This window comes from Gallinula chloropus, assembly GCF_964237585.1.
Source record: "Gallinula chloropus genome assembly, chromosome: 10".
Classification (NCBI taxonomy): Eukaryota; Metazoa; Chordata; class Aves; order Gruiformes; family Rallidae; genus Gallinula; species Gallinula chloropus.
In genome coordinates this window covers 6,360,508-6,380,610 of record NC_140095.1, presented here as the reverse complement: position 1 = coordinate 6,380,610, position 20,103 = coordinate 6,360,508, and the positions used below count along the sequence as shown (strand labels likewise).

At 40.1% G+C, this 20,103-nt stretch overlaps 1 protein-coding gene across 1 annotated transcript in view; it reads left to right on the top strand.

Annotated features, from left to right (window-relative positions):
* The window catches only part of SLIT3 (slit guidance ligand 3), a gene marked incomplete at its 5' end in the record, with an annotated part of 502,705 nt that overhangs the window by 308,686 nt on the left and 173,916 nt on the right, over positions 1-20,103 (top strand). Inside the window, one exon of the mRNA XM_084268563.1 lies at positions 14,348-14,489. Within this exon, the coding sequence (XP_084124689.1) occupies positions 14,348-14,489 (142 nt within the window). The remainder of the gene's footprint in view (positions 1-14,347; positions 14,490-20,103) is intronic.

The window sequence follows — 20,103 nt, the reverse complement described above, 5'->3', positions numbered from 1 at the left end:
TTTTATCCCAGGGACTGAAACAGGATTCTTAGGGAGCCAGTGCACTTCTCTGTTCTCCAAGTTCCTGCACTGATAAATGAGACTGATGATGCACAAACCGTGTGTCTGTATGTTGGGCTTATTCATCAAGTCTATGAAACTGCACTTGGCTCTTTTGTGATAGAAATGCATTTTCTTGAAGAAAAAGAAAGAAAAAGGAAGACAGAGAAAAATTGGACAAGGAAATTTCTAAGGTTGGTTGGAAGGAAGAGACCTGGCAGAGGAGAAACATGGCTGCATGTTTACTGCGGGGCGAAAGAAAAAGAGAAGATACAGGACAAAAGTTTGGAGATAGTTTTGCAGGGCAAATGGTAAATGACACAAGGAGCTTGTTATGAAGTGGATGTGAGTTGTCATCTTCAAGGACTGTGGGTATTGAGCTGTTTATCTCTTTCAGCCTGGGAGCCCTGAAACTATTCTCTTGGTACATGGGTTGACTGATTGAAATGCAATACAAATATGCATACTAAAAATGTGTTAGGAATAATTTTTTTTTAATAGTTTGATTTATTTGTGACAGAGAAATAATTGTTCTTGAAGAATAAGGGTTTGATCCTCTTAAGTATATCATGGATGGTAAATTAATGCCCAGCCCTGGAGGTGTGCAGGAAATCTTATTGGCAGATGGAAAATGAAGTTGTGCACCAGTGATTTCTGTGATGTACTTTTCATGAGTGCTGAGCAGCTTCTACACACTTTTGGAGATTTGAGGATACCCAAAATAGCTGATAAATTACATCAAAAGTTTAACTAAAAATTTAGAAATGTAACCATCTTTGGAGAGGAAGGATAAAAGAAATGGATAAATGAATTAAGCTATTAGCACAATCTAATTTTATCAAAGATGTAACCACGGCATTTCTTTCTTATGAAATGAAGTTTTACATAGAGCATGAGTTCAGATATTTGGGTTTATGATATAGTGAAATAAAGGAAAAAGAATTGTTCTGATCAGGATTGGGAATTACAGTTGTGGAATGAGAAATGTAACATGTCCAGAACTCAGCTAAACAGCTTTCTGGGCAGACTATGACTTCCAAAAGGGAAAAGGTTTTTAACAATTGCCTGTTGGACCAAGAACTCCTAATCTTTTTATTAAAACATAAATTAATAAAAATTAAAGGAAAGAAGCTTTCAGTGAGACAGTCCATCAATCATATCCCCTAGCCCTCATTTGAGAAATGAAATATACTGAAAAAGAAATCCATCTGAAGAGCTTGTTTCAGTGGAGGATTTAGCAGAGGACTCAGCTTAGTATGTGCCAGTTCCAGAAAACCCTACATGGGTCGCTAGTTTAAAGAGGGTATAAATCTTCCCTGCTCCTTATTAGAGTTCCTATTTTATGGCATAATTCGTTCGTGTTTGACTACGAAGTCAAACTAGGACAGGAGGTGAATGGTGAACTGAACTTGTCCCTCTGCAAAGGAATCGTATGCGGTTTGAGCCTGTATGAATCACTGTAACTGGCCTTGAGCTGGCAGTGAAAGCAGCCCTTGTATCGCAGTCGTGAAGCACTAAAATGCAGTGTAGTGAGTGAACTGCTCTGTTTAAACATGGGCTCAGCGTTTCAAGTGCCTGTGTTTTTATGGCAGTGGGAACATCATTACAGCAAAAGAAAACCCAGCTCTTCCTCAGTGCAAAATGGCTTCATCAGAGCATTCCAGTTCAAAACTTGTGCCGTTGCATGCTTTAAAGCAGAAAGAGGAGAATCAATCAAATAATTTGGGGAAAAAAGAAAGACACCCTTGAAAAACTGACCTCTAGTTATCTTTTAGGCAATAGTAGGGTTAGGGTTTTTATAATTCTATGACAAATCTTCATTTGGTAACAAAATTTTGAATGTTGCATACCAAGGAATAGCCTAAATTGGAAAAGAAAAAGTGAAACATTGATAGAGAAGAGACATAACTGGGATGCAAATTGCTTGATTCCATTGCACACTATGCACCAGCCCTGTGCAGTGATGTTTATAAGCATTAGGTGCGAAGTCTCTTAGGATAATGTTGCTGAAGTCAGAGTTAAGTTGAGATATACCCGTGTAAAGTGAGAGTCTTTCAAAAATGTTGTTTGACTTGTGCACATAAAGTACAAAAACACTAATTCAAACAGCACTCGTAGGCAAATCATAAGCAGTGGAAAAGCTATTCCAGGTTTCACTTGTTCAGGGCCCTGAGCATTTGGCTCAGGACCGTCAGTAAATGTGTAGGATTAAATAGTACACAGTTGCCTGGAGAAAGGTTTGCAAATACGTCTAATTGGATTTGTGTTACTGAGGAGGCAGGGAGAAGGTCGCTAACAGAATGGAGCAGGGTTGGGACTAGATCGCCACTCGCCATCAGGGGAGAGCGCTGCGTACTGCTGGTATTCCTGTCACCCACCAGAGCCTTCTGGCTGGCTTCTTCAGCAAGCTGTCTCCTCCAGAGCCACCCCTGACAGAGCAGCCTTCCTAGGCCTTTGCCTTAAAGCCATCTGCTCCCAAAGACATCTCCAAGCAGACTCTTTCTCCCGCCGAGCCGCTTAATGAGCCCCGGGATGTGTTTGGTGAGACAGTCTCCTACCAGCCAGTATGTTGTAGAAAGGGAGATTGTGTAGCACCCGAGGATGAGTACCCCTGGTGATGTGTGGCACACAGCATGATGTACTTCTCTGCTCTCTCTACCATGACCTTGCCATTCACTGCTGCGTTGCTGTGAGAAAAGAAATAGTGCACTAAGCAAAGACTTAATGTCAGCTGAAATACTACCTGCACTCTCATCCTTGGTAACTGTTTATTTTTATATTCCCTTAGCTAACAGGGAAGCATCTGGGGGTGCTGGCTTATGCTCGTTACTTCTTAAAGCCTCCCAGTCTTTGCTTGGATCAAACCCAGCTTCCTTCCTGTGTTCAGATGTTTCCCTGTCTCTCAAAGTCTGTGTCTCTCAAACACACACTCTCTCTCTCTGCCTATTTGCCTGTTGTCCTCCTCTGACCTCCTTAGGAAAGTAATTTTATTTCATTTTCCTCTCATATAAGTTTTATTGTAGCTCTTTGATTTTTCTTCTATCTCCTCTTTACTTATTGAAGTTCAAATTAATCTACATATTGATCAGTTATGTCAAGTTATAATGGGTTTCTCATCAGCGCTAGTGTGGCTGTAAAGCTTTACAAGCTGAAGCAGTGGGTTCATGCAGTTATATCATGCACAGCACCTTGGTCTCTTCAAAGCTCTGTGCAGGACCTCCTGAGCTGACCCCATTTGGATATTTTTTCTTTTTTTACAATGACAAATCATTCTGGTTTTCCCAAGTATATACATAAGCAAACAAATGTGCATCTGACTGCATACCTAAGAATAAAGGAGATGCATTCAGAAGCCTGGTATCTCATACTTCAACCTGCTGTCCTCAGGTAGCCACTGTCAGAGCAGCTCGCTCGTCATCAGTTCTTAACTGGTTGCTTGTGGAGTGACTACCTGACAGATAATCAGGCAGAGCCTGTGGGTTCATTTCAGTGGGTAGTGAGAGGAAGTTGATTTTTCTCTTGTACTGTAGCTGTTGGTTCTAAGGCCGTATGTAAGGACTCGGTGTTGACTCTGAAGGTGCAGGCTGCTACAGATTTGTTATAGTTTTGGTCAGTAGCTTGAGGTATTTTACAGTGGACAGTGTTTACAATGGAATATCAAGACTGGGTGAGGCTTCCTAGACTAGACCAGAGATGGATATTTCTAACAGTTAATGAATTGATGCCGTTCTCTTGTAAGAAGCGCCAGGTTCTAAAATCTTGGAATTTATCTGGAGCTGATTTGTCCTATATGTCTTGTCATGTGAAATTTATAAGCATAAAATATATGATTTTGAAGTACTTTTCTAAGATAGTTTTCTTTAATAATGAAACAAGCATTATAGAAAGGGAAGATGGATCCCTACTTCGTGCTCTTTTTCATTAGAAACCACTTTCTCTGATTCTTGATCCTCAGCTCCCATTTGGAAGATCCACAAGAACCTGAAGAAAATCAAGATGCATAATTTGGATTAAATTAAAATTTACCATGAAATCATTACCAGAGCCAAGTGTCTAGTGATTTCTGGCTAAACAAACACATACTGATTTTAAGGAAATAGTGGATTGATTCAAATCCTCAAATCGAGAGTTGAGTTTCTGATTCATACAGTGAGACTGCAGAATGAAATATAATAAAGAGGGAAATATGTTAGCTTCCTGATGCTTAACACAGACTGGAAGCTCTAATGAGAAAGCAGATTTATTTATTTATGTGAGGTCAAACCATCTTAAAACATAACTGTTACTCTCTGGCCCAGCCCACAAAACCCTGTCTTGCTCCGTTTTTCTCCTAATAACTTCACAGCATATTGTTGAACAGAAAACCAACAATGAGTAACTAATAATCAGCACTCCTCAAGCTTAGTGTCTTAATGAGAACATTCAGAAGATGCCAAAGGAAAAGTGTGTGGGGAGAGGAACTCCCCCCATCTGCTCCTATTTAAAAGACTGTGCAGTAGTGTATCTGCGTAACTAGCAGCAGGTCTGCTGCTTTCAACATGGGACCTGAAGGTGCTGCCAGCAGGGAAGATCAGTGCTCCCTGGAAACTAAAGAGGGGGGCGGACTATCTGGTAATGATGAGATTTTGCTCGTTCTGGGAAGTAGCAATTGCTCCTGTGGGAGCAGAGCAGTTTCTCCCCATGCAGTCCATCCCAGTTCATGCAGAGAAGGGGCTGCTAATGGCCCTTAGTTTTAATGGTCACGGGAAGCTGGATAAACAGAGTGGGAGGAGGTGGCCTTTTTCTCTGTGCCTGTGAATGGTCACTTTCTGCCATGCATGACATCCTCATTGTGCAGCTGGTTTATTGCTTTTTGAAGCGAGCATAACCATTTCATCTAACTCTGACCTCCTTCTAAGAGATAGACCTGTGATTCTTATTAGACAAACATTTTTAAAGCATTTTGGTAAAACACATACTTTAAATTTGGTCCCAGAAACTTTCTGTGGAACTCTGATGGAATTTTTACCTCCTGTAATAATTTGCTACCACAAACGAACATCAATATCTACTCCAATGAAATGCTTCAATGCTGTACATTTGTTACTTACCAAAGTTTGCTTGTTTTAAGTTTTCTTTAGGTTTCTTCTTACAAATTTCAATATTGCTTCATATTGTAAGAATTTACTTCTTGAATTGCTTCATATTTAAGATGCCATGTAGAGTGTTTTTTATTTGGGGGACCATCTTGCAAGTCTCAGGGATAAATTTCTCTTTATTAAGGCACTTAATATTTCTTTAAAGACCCAAGTTGAATATTTGCTTTAAATTACCACTATATATATATATATATTTTTACTGTCCAAAAATGATACCTTCCCTTTTCAGTATAATTACCCTTTTTTTGGGATTCTCTTTCCCCCAAACCGGTGCTTGTATTTCTTTAATGCTTATTTAATGATGATGGGTCGGGCGCTGATTATTCAGCCATTGAGCTTTTGAATAAAAATGCTATTATGTTATTTATGTTACTGTGCAAAACCACTGACTAATTTTATTACTAGTAAGTTGGTAGCATTTTGGTACAAAATGGAAATGCATTGTGGTGGTCTGTCACGACACGGATCAGTACCACAGCCTTGCTCTGAGCTAGTTCACAGAGATCAGCTGTGTGAAATACAAAGGAACAGGGTTGACTTGGAGTTGGTGGCCAAGCCTTCCTATTGTAGACTGTTTCTGTTCGATGCATGTATGTGATCGGCAACAAGAGTAATTAAAAGAAGTATGGAGCTGCTTATTAAATGACTGCAGGATTCCATAAATGAATAGGTGGCAAATACAAAGTTGCATACAGTAAATATCAGGTTTGTGTGAATTTCCATGTTATTGACAATGAAATTTAGTGCCCTTGTGTAGTTGTATTGAAACTGGTGGGCGGGCGGAGGCCAGCTGCCGGGCACCCACCCAGCTGTTCTCACTCCGGCTGCTCAACACGACCGGGGAGGAAACAAGATCTGCCCCACCACCTCCTCCAGCTCCTTGTCCTCTGCCCTTGCTGCTAGCAGGGCTGTTTCTCCCTCCTTACTGCCTGGCACCTTTCTGCCCCGTCTCAAAGGCGCAGTCACAGAAGTGCCACCAGCTTCTCTGGCCAGCTCAGCGGTGGCTGCAGCGAGGCTGCTGGGAACCGGCCAGAACAGGCCTGAGGCAGCCCCGGCCTCTCCTCAGACAGGCCCTGCAGCCCTGCTCTTAGCGCCTGGGCACCGACACCCTGTACCAAAGGGATCTCCCGCCTCATTGAATTAATTACTTGTAATTGCAAGCAAATTTGTTTAGAAGATCCATATGCATTTTATTCTGCAAGTTCCAGGCACCATCTAGAGCTTGAATGTACCAGAGGTCTCTAGCAAGAGACCAAAGGCAGCAGCCTTGGCCTGTCCCAGGAGGAAGGTGAGAAAGGTCACTATTGCCCTGCAGTACTTTAACAAGTCCCAAATGCCGAAGAATTTAGTCCAAGGAATTCCAAGGTGGCTCTGGAAAGGGAACAATGCCTCGTTCTTCAGTCCTTGCCCACTCATCTGGAAAAAAATGCTACCTCGCTCCAGACCTGGCCATGGGGTGAGCTTGTGACAAGGCTGAACCCCTCGGGGGTCCTCATCAGGAGAAATGTCACGTTCTGCCCAACTTCCTCTAAGTAGCTGTGTCACCCTGTAATGCTTCTGACTGCAGTGAATCCCTCTTTCCTTCTCTTCTTGAGAAGAGCGGTGTTTGTGCTGAGGCAGGGAATTTCCTATGTTAGCTGGGGCAGGACACCAGGAGCTAAGGCAATCATGCAATCAAACAAAATCAAGTCATGTTTAGAACTCCTTTTCACATACCAGCAAACCCCAGGAATTCAAAGGGTAGTCTAAACTATTCCCATCCCTTCCATAACTTTATCAAACTTCATTGTGAAATGGTTCAGGTTCTTTAATGGATAACCTGTTAAGAAGGCCACTGCAGAACTATACTCCCTTCACAGACTTATAAGTGATCATGACCATTATCTATCATTTAACCTTGTATAGGTGGTATCTTTTCACTTAAATAATTTGTCTTCCTCTTCATTTTTATGCTTGAATATATTTATAAGTTCACCATATTATTTCTGGACCTATTTTTAAATGTCACTTCATATGCACCTTCCAGACTGCTGATAGAAACTGTGGAATTTTCTTTGAGATTACAGTGTATAGATGCCATTTGAACTGCAGGGGCACTACATCTTTTAAGACCTTCTAGTAACTTTATTTTTTTTTTTAGTCTTTAGCCTGTTTTGGGAGAGCAAATAGTATAGGAACTCAGAGAACCAAAGAAATGGTAATAGCCTTCCTTAGGGTGCAGTGGTCAGAAAGTTATGACTGGTTGAGGTGAAAATGCCTGTGCTGAAAAGGCTGGAGAAAGACATTCAGAGGAAGCTCAGAGTGGGTACAGGGCATAGGAGATGTTCAGACTCTACCTTTTCAATCCCTCCTATTGAGGACTTAAATGGAATCAGTTTCCCTAAGAGAAACAACATTGCCATAGATTTGAAAGGACTCAAGTTGTAGCATGGATTCTCTTTTGTTAATCCTTCAAAAAAGCAAATCTACCTTTTAGATCTCAGTTGTTACAGGTGAGTCTGCTGCTTTGTTCAACTCTCTTCCATTTTGTTTAGAAGTGTTCCTTCATACAGTATCAGTGCTATTACTGTTTAAATAACTGCAATATTACTTCTTTCAGGATAAGACAATGGGGAAGTAAGGTCTCACTGTCAATAGTGTTACTTTACCGATGTATTTCAAAATATGCAAAATAGGTCTTTTGTACAATAAGGTAGTCTTCTCTCACTAGACCTTTCTTTCACTGCAATTTAATATTTCTTTTTTTATTCCTCAATATTTGTTTGTAAAGCAATTGGTGTTGACTTTGTTCAGTTGTGTTCATGTGTCATGAATTTTTTAACAGATAAATTTACCATTTGGGAATGTTCAGCAAAATAGTGAACTTGAATCAAATAATGAATATTCATGACTAGCAAATTTTTTCATACTATGAACTTGATGGTATTAACATCATCAATCAGGAGCTTGAGTCACTAATCATAAATACTTAATGTGCTCGGTGAAAAGATGTTGAACCACCATAGATGGAAATATTTCTGGAAACCATTTGCCACACAATCCTGTAGAATAAACACATTGGTGTAAATTTTTCTCCATTAGCTGAATATTTGCCATTGGTAAGGAATGTCAACTTAATGGATAGTCAGTGGAGACTGACTTACCCATATCTCTTTGCAGAACTGTGCACACAGAAGTGTATTTTAATATATGATGCAAACACCAATCAGGAGCAATACATCTGCTTTAGGTATCTTGTTTTGAGATTGTATTACTGGGAAAACTATAGCTCATGTAGTAGTAATTGATTTCAGATGTCCCAGCATTATAGAAGTTCCAGTGGGTTATTTAATTAAACCACAAAAGGTCATAATATATCCACAGATCTCCAGTACTTGTAGTGTTTTGTTTGTTGATCAATAATTTCATGTCTGCTATACTTAAAGTGATTTAATGTCACCACAGATTTTTAGCTGGTAAATCCTTTTAGATTAATCTTAAAAATCTATTAATGTTTTTTATAAGTAACTAAAAAATTGGTAGTGGAAAGAACTGCTGGAAAGGCAACTGGATAGATGAGGAGGTAATAAAGCACACTACTAAGCGTGCTGTAATTGGGTGTCAGTGCAAATGAGATTATTTAGTTTATTTAGTCATTGCAAAATTTATTTTAAATGCCTGTGACATTTAAACTATTCATTTATACACCGTAACCATTCTATTCCTAATTGTAATATCATTCCATTTGCAGCTCTTAAAAGGCTAGAGGCCAACGAGATGCTTATTTGAAAAAACACTGAATTTCTCTGTAAACTGCTGGGTCCTAAGTCACACCCCGTCTCCTCTCTCCCCTGAATCCATAGTCTCAGACTGTGAAATAAAGTGGTGCAGCCTAATGCCATGCCATATATTAACCAACATAGTCATTGAGGCTGTCATTCCATTAAATCTGGCACAAAAAGCCTAGTAATTTTTGTTAATCGTGTTCCCATCCTGGCTTCCCCTTTTTCTTAGTGTTGTTTTTTAAATAGCAAAATGTATAATTGAGTTGATGATTTTTATCTTTTAGGGGAAAATGTAATTAACATTGTGAACTAGTGCTGCTGTGTAACAGAAAAAAAAACCTGAAATGACAAGGTGACAGATAGTAAGAAGAACTTCAGAATTAAAAGAATATAAATGCAGATGGCTTGTCTATGACCAGTTTGTTGCATCCACTCCATAAGGAGTTCACTGCACTTGCGAAGGATGCAAACAGAAATAATGAAATATTTTTGCTTTTCCTGTGTCTTTCCCTTTGAAGAAATATGGGCAGCAAAAGGCAAATTCAAATACCCGTCTTTAGAGGCTGTACTGCCTTGGGGCCTTTCATCTATCTGTATGCTTAAACTCTGCACAACTATGAAAATCATCCCCAAATTTTAATTTTGAGAACTTTAGATTCCACAGTCTACCTAGAATTCTCTTCTTGACCACTCCTCTCTTTATCAGCTCTCCACAACTATACAAGCAGTAAACTGATTAAACTCTCTTGGGTTTTTTGTGCTTTAGTTCTAGATTTGAAATTCTGTTTATAGCATTATTCAAAAAAACTTCACCTGAACAGATGACTGTTTATATGAGAGCTGATGGAGTAAGTAAGAGATGCCTGTTCAGTGTAATGCAGTATTTTGTTCTTTGCACAGGAAAAAACACAAGCAAAAGTGTTGGTAGATAATGTCAGCAATTTAAGCACAGGCTTTTTATTTCATTAAAGTTTTCAGAAATCTACAGCCTAGATCTACTTTTCTTCATGAAGAAGAAAGAAAATCACCAAATATGGAGGGCTGTGCTCAGCATAGAATCAAAAGTATTTTTACTCGGAGCAGTATGTATTAGTGAATGCTGAGAAACATCCATCTACTCTGGCAGGAGAATCAGATATTTTGGAGCACTCAGAGAATTCAAGTTTAGAATGAGAAATTAAGTTTATAAAAATACTCATTTTTCTGTAGTATTTGAAGTGAAATGAGAAAACTGATTACTCATTATATGTGAAAAATAGAGTCCACACAAAGACAGCCTCTTTCTTTATCTTAGTTTCTTTCAGTGAGATGTAATTTTTTTCCTGCCATTTTAGTTGCATCTGCAGTAAAAATAAAGATATCATATTGCTTTCTCTACTTTGACATCATGTCATGATAAGTCCCTGGTAAATTAATCGGTTATTTGTTTTACTCACTAGCCATAAATCAAAACTCTGTTCACATAAAAGTTTCTGGAAAATCACAGGTAAATGCTTTTTGGTCCAAATTTGGGGTAAATAAAAGGAGTCCTATTGGCTTCAGTCAACTACGTATCAGGTGTTTGGAGAGGATCCGAAAGGCTGAGTGAGTGGGCAGTGCAAATAATGTTCTGACTTCCCTTTTGGCCTTTCCATTCAAAAAGTTGCTGGAAAGTTCCATGATAATTAGATGTAGTGTGATATTATCACCCTGTTACTGTTGCTACCTGTATTTTGTGCAAGAAAGACTGGTGTTACTGTCTTTTTTCTCTTTCCAGAATGCTTAATATAAGAACCTACTTTCAATCCATTCCTTTGGTGTAGAGCACTCTGCAGTATTGTGTCACACAAAGTGTGTGGGGGGGGGGTGGGGGGGGAACGGGTGCGCTGAGTTCCTCTGAATTGCCTACTGTTGATTTTGATTCAGTAGAGTCTTAAAACTCCAGCTGGCAATACATCAAGTTTTTTGATCTTACGCCCTACCGCAAAGGGAGTGTATTAGTGCTTCCTTATCCCCCAGTGATACCTTGTAGCCTTACAACTGTGCAAACTGCATTTTCCCCTTGCTCCAAAGCCTCTTCAGAAAGCACCTTGGATCTGTGATGATAAAGGGCATGTGGAAGGTTTGACCTTGCTGCCAACTTTCTTTTTGCCTCCCAGTGAGCAAGGATTGTTCTGAAGTGTTTCTTCCCAGTTGGATAATTTCTCCCTATCTGTAAGAGCTTGCGGTAGCTCGTCTGCACTTCCCTCCTCCTTCATGTGGTTTTGGGCATTGCACCACAAGGTAGGCAGGCAACTAGGAAGTGTAAAATGCATGCGATCAGGTTGTAAGAACAAACCCCTTGTTCCTCTGCAAAGATAATGGTGGCCTGCGTGCCTTTTGAGGCAATATAAGCTACTTTTGGAAGTAGTCACTGCTGAAATCCTACAGAAACCTTGCGCTCTGTGAAAGGCCGAGCTGGCAGTGCTGCTGGTGATATGTACCAGAACTCCATTAATTTTGAAGGAATTCTATTAATTCACAACGATGGGATGTCTGCCCTGAATTTCTGTAGCCAGAAGACAGACTCAGAAGAACTGCTTGTTCTGCCTGCTTTACATGTGGAACTAGTGAAGATGGGTTTTATTGTTTATTTCAAATTGCTACAACTTATTACGCAGATGCTCACATATGTTAAGGCAACGCCTAATAAGATTTTGAAACTGGAACAAGTCTAAGTTCAGATTGGCTGATAAATATGAATTTGGTTCATTGGACCATATGTATTATGATTTAGATTTTAATTACATTATTGAATGTATTTTTTTACCGTAGATTTTTGCCCAGTGGTTCTGTAGGGTAAAGCTGCTGTAGTACAGAAAGCAGCTCTGTGTTGTGATAAAAGACTGTTGCTGGTAAAACTCCTCATCTGCAGCTGTCATGGAAGCTGGAAAGTGGACTGTAAATGAGACAGGATATTTCAGCAAGGAGAAAGGATCATTAGGATTGTCTCATGATGAAAGCAGCTGCCCACTCTCATAAAGTATGAATTTGACTCCTGCCCATGCCACAGATATCCTGCGAGATCCATTATTTCAAGAGGGCCCCTACCTCTGAAAATCTAATTTCTGGATGCCTGGAATTCTGAGATCTGGTCTGCCAAAATACAGTCACTCATAGTTCTGAATAGCATCAATGAAAGCTATATTTAAAACACAGCTCTGTGAACCCCGTGTTTTTCTCCTGCTATTCAGACAGAAAGTCAGCTGATGTCTCCATTAAAAAAAAAAAAAAACAACCCAAACCACAACAAATTCCAACCTAATACTTTAATTTTGCCACATTTCATAGTCACTTGAAAATGGTCGTCTTCTACTGAAACTCGACAGAATACTGTAATGTGAGGCAGTTCAGTCATCCCTGGCTACAAAGTGATATTTAAAGGGGATGACTCCTTGCTTGAACCAAGGTAAATTCAGACAAACAGAAATGAATTCACATCAGAATTCAGTACCTTGCTAATGGAAGGCATGGTCTTGCAGTAGTTGTCTTTTATTCCCTCTGCAAGTGTAAAGTCAGCCTGTAGAAATTTTCAGCTGACATCTTTTCAAACTATATCTGCTTTTCAAAATAATAATACTTCCAGGTGCCACTGGATGTCTTTCTGGTGTTAGCTTTTGTCCTCATTCTGGCCAGGACAGAGTCAACCTCCCCAAGCAGGCAGCCCAGGTGAGCTGAGTCAGCCCAGGTGAGCTGAGTTAGCTGGGGCTGTTTCCACACCACCTGACATCCTCCCCCATAAAAGGGGAGTCAGGAGAGGTGGTTCTGGGTGCTTCCAGGGCAGTCAGAGTGTGGCTAGGGACATCAGGTCAGTCTTTGCATCGTGTGGTACTCTGTTATTACTGACTGTACATGGTATTTACTGCAGACTGTTGCTGTTCTCCTTTTGCCATGATTATTTTTTTTTTTGGTAAAATGTCCTTATCTCAGCCCATGGAGGCTCCATCTGTCAGGAGTGAGCAAGTGGTGTCTGGTGCTCAGCCACTGCCTGGAGTTAAACCACCACAGTTTTTCATTGCTGTTTACCAAACTTTGAAAACATAGGAATCTATGTGGACTTGGTACATGAGTTGATTTATTGTGCGTATTGAAGGGCTAGACCAGAGGGTGTATAGTAATGAAAGAGAAATGAAAAGAGAAAATTTATATGAAAATTTCATTGTTATAGAACTTTAATTGTCCTAATGACATTGGATTGCAAATTGATGTGAATAAAGATTTTTGGATCTGTTGTCACCTGCAGGTATAACTTCGAAAGTAACACTCATGAGTCCTTTCCAAGTCAAACCCCAATCACGTACAGCTTTGTAGTTTTCTGTGTTTTCATGCTTTTGTGATTTGACAATGTTGATGTTTTAATTTTTCCAAACAAAAGACCAAATATGTTTTGTGATTATGTTCTACTGTAATCTAGAAAAATACTCTTTTTTCTCCCTTTTTCTGTTGTGATTTTGTCCCTTATTACCAACACAAACCCTTACGTTTAGCCCTCTGTGTCTGGTCAAAAATCTATTTCAAGTTGTTGTGTTATGTGCCCCTTGGAAATATGACTTGCCATAAATAAGTCAATAACTGCCACATCTTGATAAACCATTAGCTACACTAATTAAGGTTATAACTGTTTTATCTGCATCTATATATATGTGTATATCAAAATGTTAAATGTAAGGATCATAACCATTTGAGTAGAACTGATATAATTGCTACAGTTTTGAAAAAACTTAATGACACTTAATTAAATCTGAGTCTCATGGATTGACTAGAATGTATATAGAGCAGCATCCTTACGCTAAGTCTTTGCTTCTAAGTACCTTCCCTTTTGGTGGAATTATTAGATTAAACAAGTATTTGAAGGTTTGAATTCATTTTTCTCTAAATTCTTTCCATGTTTCCATTAACTGCACTGTCTGATCATGAAAAAAAGTAGCTTTATATTTTTGGCCTTTATGACATAACAGGTTAACTCACTTCAAAAATGTAAGTCATCATTGATCACAGCCTTCTCTCAGTATGCAAAAATACTCAGGGAGTGTTTGTGTAATGGAAACTTTTAAGTAAAGAGCACTTTCGTAAATACTGCTTGATCTTAAGGCTTATTTTTTAAATCCTTGAATAAATTGCTATGGCTGATCATGGAGACAACCAAGTAAGTGTTCATGAGGGAAAGAGATTGATAGAATGGCTACTGAAAAAAGAGTAATAACGCAGTCACCTTTTAAACACTTTCGCTGCCTCTGAGTTGGAGCACATCATATTCACTGAATCCATATAAATTATTACTTAATGTAGTGAAAGATCTGGAAAACTCAGAGGCTGATGTATTTTGTTGTTAAAATCTTAGCCGATCATTTCTCCAAACTAACGTTTCTTGTTTTCATTATGTCTCAGGCCCCCAGTCTGAACCTCCATCATGCAGCGCCAGTTCCATCACTTGCCCATCTGCCTGCACCTGCAGCAACAATGTAGTGGATTGTCGAGGAAGGGGCTTAACAGAAATTCCAGCTAACCTACCAGAGGACATTTGGGAGATGTAAGTGCCAGTGTAATGCGCCGTTCTTTTCCATGTCTCCCAGTTTTTAGCTTGTCAGTCTCCTGCATGGAAGATTGGCACCTGTTTTGAAAACTATTCTGAGCAGGTATCTGCTATCAGGTGTATTGTACTTGTCCTCTTTGCTTGCCTTCTTTTGTTCGAAGGGCGCAAACTGAGATTTGTTTGAAGTTGTCCTACTCCAAAGCAAGATGAAATTCTTGGTCTATTATGTTCAGATTGTCTTTAAATCTTGTAAATCTCAAATTGCAGTTCTATAGACAGGAAAAGGAAATACACAGCTTGCTTTTTTTTAATGGAATTGTTTTAGTTTTAGTTAGTGAATTCCACAGAGGCAGAGGGATTTCTTGTAATCTTGGCCGGATTCTAATGTTAATTTCTAATGAATGGAAGTATGACATCAGAAGATGTTACCGTCTATTTCTTGTCTCCCACGTTTTTTAGTCCCAATTCTTCAATGCTTTTGTGACTGTTTGTCTTGTGAAAACAGATGCTGGTTTTACCAATTTCTCTTTGCTACCTTTAGGAATTATAATCATCTATTTTTGAGTCCGTGACTTTATGGTACTGTGGTCCTCAACTACTGTCACGTTAAACTGAGTTTCTTTTTGTTAGTCTATAGAGTGTGCAAGATCAGTTCTTTCCCTATTTCTTACTCTCTCACCCTGTCAAAAGGAGTACAGATTTTCAGGAGTGGCTGGAATGGTTCAATAATAAGAGTCAAAGGATGAAATCTGTTCAGACTTGCTCACAAATTAGGATTAGGGTGGGGGGAGTTGTGAGATTTTATTCTGTAGCATTGAAAATGCTAGCAGAAGTCAGATGAACTTTGTGGCTGCAACCTGCAGTCACATGGAGAGCAGTGTCTCCAGGAGGACTGGTGTGCCCCAGCACTCTTCTGACAGCCGTGCATCTCGCTGAGATGAAGCGAGTGAAAAAGTTCAACTTTCGTGTGGTTATAAAGCAACAAGTATCCAACTCTTGTCTCCATTTTGGTTGCTCTAGTCCACAAACCTAGCCCCAGCAACTTGTACAAAAAGCAGCTTAGGACATCTGCTTAGGAGAGCAGAAAGTGGAGGAAGACTTAGCCTTTAAATTAGATGACGAGGTAACAAGTCAAGATGCAAGTTCAAGAAATTTTTGTAATCTGGAGGTTCTAGATGCACAGAACAGCACATAAAGCTCTTGGCACACCATTTAATGAGCCAGGTCTGTCAGGCTTCTTGCATTTTTGGCGGTACACTTTTGTGTCTTTGTAGATAAACCTCTTAGCTAGCTTTAATCCTACAGGTACCCTTTGCTATCACAGGAAGTTTGGGTGGGAGAAGTTCTGCAGAACTTCAGAGTGTAACCCTCATAAAAACATTTATTGCTCACTTTTTGTAGGAATCAATTCTATGGAGATTGCATTTTTATGGAATATATATATAAAGGAATTGAAGTAATTCTATAAGAATATGTCTTAGCAAGTGACAACACTTGCATATGGCTTTTCCTACTGGTAAAACAGTGGTTTCATTGTATAAAAGTACTGGTAAAAAAGAGCAATTAACCTTATATCCAAGGGCAAGGTATTACATATTGTTACATGGAGTGAAGGATGTAGTCACATAGAAATATGTTTCTGCAAAGATGGGAGAAGCTGACAGAGTGTTTCTTGAGAAAACTTCTAACATAAATTTCTTTGACCATGAGAGCTGTTCTGGTTTATGCAGAAGTCTCTCATACTGCTCAGAAATTCAGTTTGTCTGAGGCTGCTCTGGTCTTATTCAATATAAAATCCATCCAGAGGTCTGGTTCCAGCTTCACATGGAATAATGACTGTCTTTTGATTTGATATAGTAGGCAGAATAATACTTTTTCACTGTAATGTTAAAGCAATAGGGTCAAGTAAATTGTCTCTGCATGTTGCAGCCGACCTCTCTTGCTCTCACACAGCAGTACTGGTGGGGTATTTTCCCTTGGGATTTTTCCCTCCCGTTAGCATTTAGACTGACCCGTTGTATAAGAGGTGGCTGTGTATGGTGCTGCCTAACAGTTCTTTCTGGAGTCTCATTCTATGATCTGATCATCTTTTAGAGATGGGGCTCCTCCTATGGAATATGAGGTACTGACAAGCTACGTGGCTGGGCTGCTATTACCTGAGAGGATGTAGTTTTCATTCAGCTGTTCCTATCCAGCATTGTAAATATCATTTCACTAAGATGTGTTTCCCCTATAGACTCTAGTCCATTCATAATATTTATATGATAGTATTAAAATGTTGTGCCTTCCTCGGTTCCACTTGGGGTGTTTCCAAGTTCCTTTGCTTGGTTATTAGTCGCAGTCAGTTACAGCTTTCTAGTTCCTGTATTTCTTTGTAAGCTGAATTGTACCCAGTAAGAACCCTTGACTGACACACTGTTCTACAAAAAATAAAACACACAGCTGTTACTCTAACATGGTTATTACAGGTGACCTACGTTTCACACTCTGTTCCAGTATTAATTAAAGATCTTTTCCTCAGCCTTCCTGCCTGCCTACATTAGCATGGGTAGGCAGAACCTTCTCTGACAAAGCTGCTAACAAGTCCTAAGTTTGGTTTTGTTGATAAAAGTGCATCACAAAACAGGCAACTCACTTGTCACTGAGCATAAAACAAGCTTCATATGAGACTAATTTTCCCTTGGTGCTGACCTCTGCCTTGTGTCACTTAGGAAGTCCAGGTGTTACTCCCTGAGGTGCGTTATCCCGAAGGCCCTCATTGCAACACTGTTTATTATTAAAGGAATTTGGGAAAGCCAGAAATATGTATCCCAGTCTTGTTTTTCTATAATTTCATAAGCTTGGTAGCTAAAATGTACAGAACGCAATTCACTTTTTTTATAAGGCTTCTTGTTCAGTGGGGAGCTGACATCAGCATCCAAATTGACAGAGGAAAAATGAGTTACAAGAAATTGAAGCTGAGGAATACAGACTGTGTGTTGTACATTATAAAAGATTCTCTGCTTACAAAGTAGTTCTCCTGCTTTTTTCAGAGGAAAAATGAGCAGTGTGTGTTAGAGAAACACATGAGAATAAGCACAGAAAAGTTTTGTGTGACTTCTTGGAAGAAAACAAAAGTCATTAAGCACCTGGAGGCACTTCCTGAAAAAGAAATACCAAAACAAATACAGCTTGATGGTTTGCTGGTAAATGAAGGATATAGTCATTTCACTGCATTGAAACAGCATCTGCAATCAAAGGAGAAGTTTCCATTTCTTTAGAAAGGGTGAGAGAAAATGCAAGTGAGATAAATAGGGAACACAGTTGGAATGAAGAATGGCCTTGACCTTGGAGGACTATAGGGAGTGAGGGTAGACCTATGAACTACCAGGAGATAAAGTCACCAAAGAAAGTCTTTTTCTCATCAGGCTTGATCACAACCTCACAAGCAATGCCTGCCAGACAGAGTGACAGCTCAGCCCACAGACAGCAGAGCCAGGATGTAATAGAGACCTGTAAAATCCAAAGCTACCAGCCGTGCCTGTGGGAGTCCCTGCCCTGCAGCCTTGGGAGCTTGGGAGGGTGTTGTGAGAAACGCGTGCCACAGCAGCGGTTTTCACTCAGCATGTGGTTTGGGCTGTTGGTTGGCTCATGACATTGGGCTGAATGCATCTGAGCTTTGGCACTGTCTGCCTGTTCTCAGTCATTAGTGTTTGGTTAGGTTTATTCCAGGGAAAGGACAACTTTCCTGCACTTCCACATGTGTGGCACTGGGAGTAATGGCATTGCTAGGCCTGTCTGTAGTGGTTCAACGTGCTGCCAACCAGGTTTGGTTTATGCCTCTCAGTAATGGAAAGTGATCAGAAACTCCCTGTTAATCCTTTCACCACCTCATCTCGCTTTTCCTCTGTCCCTTCATTGATGGTTTCATGCTGTTCTTTGTCTCAGGCTGATCTGTGTCTTTTGTGTTTTGGGTTTTTTTATTTATCACTGCACACAAGGCTGTATTTTGAATATCAATTCTGATCAGCTTTCATCTGAGAATGTTGTACACCTTAAAAGAGTAGAGTGGGGACTACTCCTTCTGTCTTCGTGTTTTGTGAAAGTCTATGTAAGTCTTTCCTGACTGAAAGCAGGGAACAGCCCCCAAAGGCTGGGTCTCCGGTCCAGAGTATGGGGTGTCACGCTGTGGTACCCAGACACAGCCAGGCTCTGGGGCTGCTGGACCAGCAGACACTGGCATCAGTGCTAGCACAGGGCACTGCTCCTCTGAAGGATCCTCAGGTTGTGTAAAAGAAAGATCTGATGAATTGCTAGTGCTAAGGGCTGGATTGTGAGTTGGGACAGACACTTGAGAGAATAAAGAGTAGCTGGGCCCAGTACAGAAGCTGTTGGGGAAAAAAGGATTGCACTTAAGTGAGAAACAACAAAGCAGAGGATGAGAAAGTCTGAGAACAAAGGAAATTAAGGCAGTTTGATAAAAGTGCTATGAATCTGAGAAGGTGAGGAATATTTGGTGATAAGGGCTGAGATTACTGATAGTGAGCCTAGGACACAAGCTTTGCAGGGTGGGCTTTGGGGATGTGGCAGGAGGGCCGGGACATTGGATGGCATGGATTGGGGTTGGGCAGTCTGCAAGGCCAGGAAAGGGTGGTGCAGGAGGAGATGGAGCCAAGGAGTGTCTTCCAACCAGAAAGTGCACACATCTAGAGTCTTCCTGCTTTGTCACTGTGTATTTGAGAAACACAGCAATTTGTGAATTTTTGTCCCTGTGCACTAGTGACCATCTACAGAGAGATGAATTATTAGACTGCACAGGGTTTACTGTTTTAACTGCTGCCATTCCAGTTAGACATCAATGCAGAGGTCTGCATGGTGTACTTCTGTTACACAGGAGTTTTCTTGTGATGGAATTAATTATTTCAGCTTTTGGTTTTGAATCCACTAAATTAAATAGATTATAAATAGAAAACAAAAAAAGTGCTGTGGCTTAACCTAGCAGGTGGCTAAAACAAGCACACAGTTGTTTGCTTGTCCCCCCACCCCAGGGGAACGAAGAGAGAATTAAAAAGGAAAAGGTAAAACTCTTGGGTTGAGATAAAGGCATCTTAACAGGTCAGGAAAATGGAGGAGAATAATTATGATGATAAAAGAATATACAAAACAAGTGATGCACAGTGCAGTTTACCACATGGATCTGGTCCTCAGCTAGTTCTGGAGCCACAATACTTCCCAGCCCACCCCACAGTTATATATGGAACATGATGTCATATGGTATGGAACATCTCTTTGGCCAGTTTTGGTCAGCTGTCCTGGTTGTGTTCCATCCCAGCTTCTTGGGTGCCCTCTGCCTTCTCGTTGGCAGACCCATAGGAGAAGCTGAAAAGTCCTTGACTGCTTGGCAACAACTAAAATACTAGTGTGTTATCAACATGATTCTCATCCTAAATCAAAACACAACACTACACTAGCTGAAACTAACTCTAATTAACTCTACCCCTGCTGAAAGCAGGACAATTAAAAAATGCCAAAGTTAATGTTTGTAGCTGCAGTTTTAATTCAGTGCTTTTGTGTGTATTTGTTGTAGTATGGAGTTCAATTACAGCCTAGTCTGGTGTTGCTGAGAAAAGAC